At 65.0% G+C, this 1,269-nt stretch overlaps 1 protein-coding gene across 1 annotated transcript in view; it reads right to left on the bottom strand.

The window, feature by feature from the left end:
• Positions 1–1,269, bottom strand: part of LOC102042812 (coronin-7) — a 36,068-nt gene that overhangs the window by 29,239 nt on the left and 5,560 nt on the right. Inside the window, exon 7 of the mRNA XM_031060437.1 lies at positions 511–561. Coding sequence (XP_030916297.1) covers positions 511–561 — 51 coding nt within the window. The remainder of the gene's footprint in view (positions 1–510; positions 562–1,269) is intronic.

Here is a 1,269-nt window from a genome sequence, read left to right as displayed (position 1 = left end):
AGAGTCCACTGCAGCCCTCTCTCACTCCTCTCCACTGCTTCCCTCCCTTCCCAAGGGCTTCCAGCCCCTTCTGCAGCCAGAGCCCCCAAGCCACAGGAAACCTCTAATAAGAGGCTGTTTGAACTTGACGTCAAGGCTTAAATTCTCTCCTTATTTCCTAATCACTGTTATTTGCTGAGTCGTGCAGATCCAGCTGCCCAGCCCTTGCCCTTGGTGGGTCCTCATCCCCAGGAGCCTTTGGTCGAGCTCCCAGAGGGCAGGGCAGAGCCCAGGAGCCCAGAGCCCTCACACGCACAGGGAGCATGTGCCACTGCACTGGGGGTGCTCCCTGGCCTGGTGGGAGGGCAGGGCCCCCCTGCTGCACCCCACCAGGGTTAAGGGGACAGCTCTATTTCCCCTGCCCTCAGCTCCTGGCATCTCCCAGCCAGGGCTGGGATGGTTTGGGGGACCAAAGCTCACCCCCCTGCAACCTGGGCAGGGCTGCCTGCAGCACATCCAGAGGGGACATACCTGGGAGGCAGCTGGGCCTGCTCGGGGGTCAAAGATCCGCAGTTTCTTGTCCTGGTGAGATAAAAGAAAACAGAGGAGGGTTAAGGACCTCGGGGCCAGTGGGATGTCAGGATGCAAAAGGCAGAAGGCTGGAGTGAGCAGCCCTCCCCTTCCTGCCCATCACTCTCCTGCCTGCAGTGCCTGTCCCTATGGATGGCTTGCACTGTGTCCTCCCACATCGTGGGCAGGGGGGCACCCCCAGCACCCCCAGAGCCTCACCAGGACCCTGACACCCTCAAAACTGCTCCCAGAAAAGGAGCAGGGAGTCTGACCCTCAGATGCCATCCTGACAGTGCTGCAGGAGAACGAGCCCCCTCCTGTCTGGCACCCCTCTGCCCAAACGGGGCATGGCTGGCAGGGCATGGAGGCAGCAAGGGGGTGCCCGGGTGCCAGCCCTGCTGCCAGGGTGCTGTTTGGGGAGCACACATTGTGCCAGGCACAGCCACAGGGCGCGGGGGCAGATCCACACCCCAGGCAGCACGGCCTGGGCTCGTACCCCCTGCACCCAGCTCGCGCTCTGGGCACGGGGCTCCATCCGTGCGCTGGGACTCCGGCTCATCCCTGCACGCCGGGCCGGGCTCCGGGCTGCCCCGGGGCTCCTCCCGCGAACCCTTCGCTCTCCCTCGGCACAGTGCTCCCAGCCTGGGGCTGGGGCTGTGCGCTCAGAGCTGCCTGCCGAGCCTCCGGCACGGCCTGGGGGGCTCGGGGCTTTCACCCCCC

Source organism: Geospiza fortis, unplaced genomic scaffold (genome assembly GCF_000277835.1).
Source record: "Geospiza fortis unplaced genomic scaffold, GeoFor_1.0 scaffold114, whole genome shotgun sequence".
Classification (NCBI taxonomy): domain Eukaryota; kingdom Metazoa; phylum Chordata; class Aves; order Passeriformes; family Thraupidae; genus Geospiza; species Geospiza fortis.
Note: the sequence above shows the minus strand (reverse complement) of the source record. Positions and strands in the feature narration are given on the sequence as shown.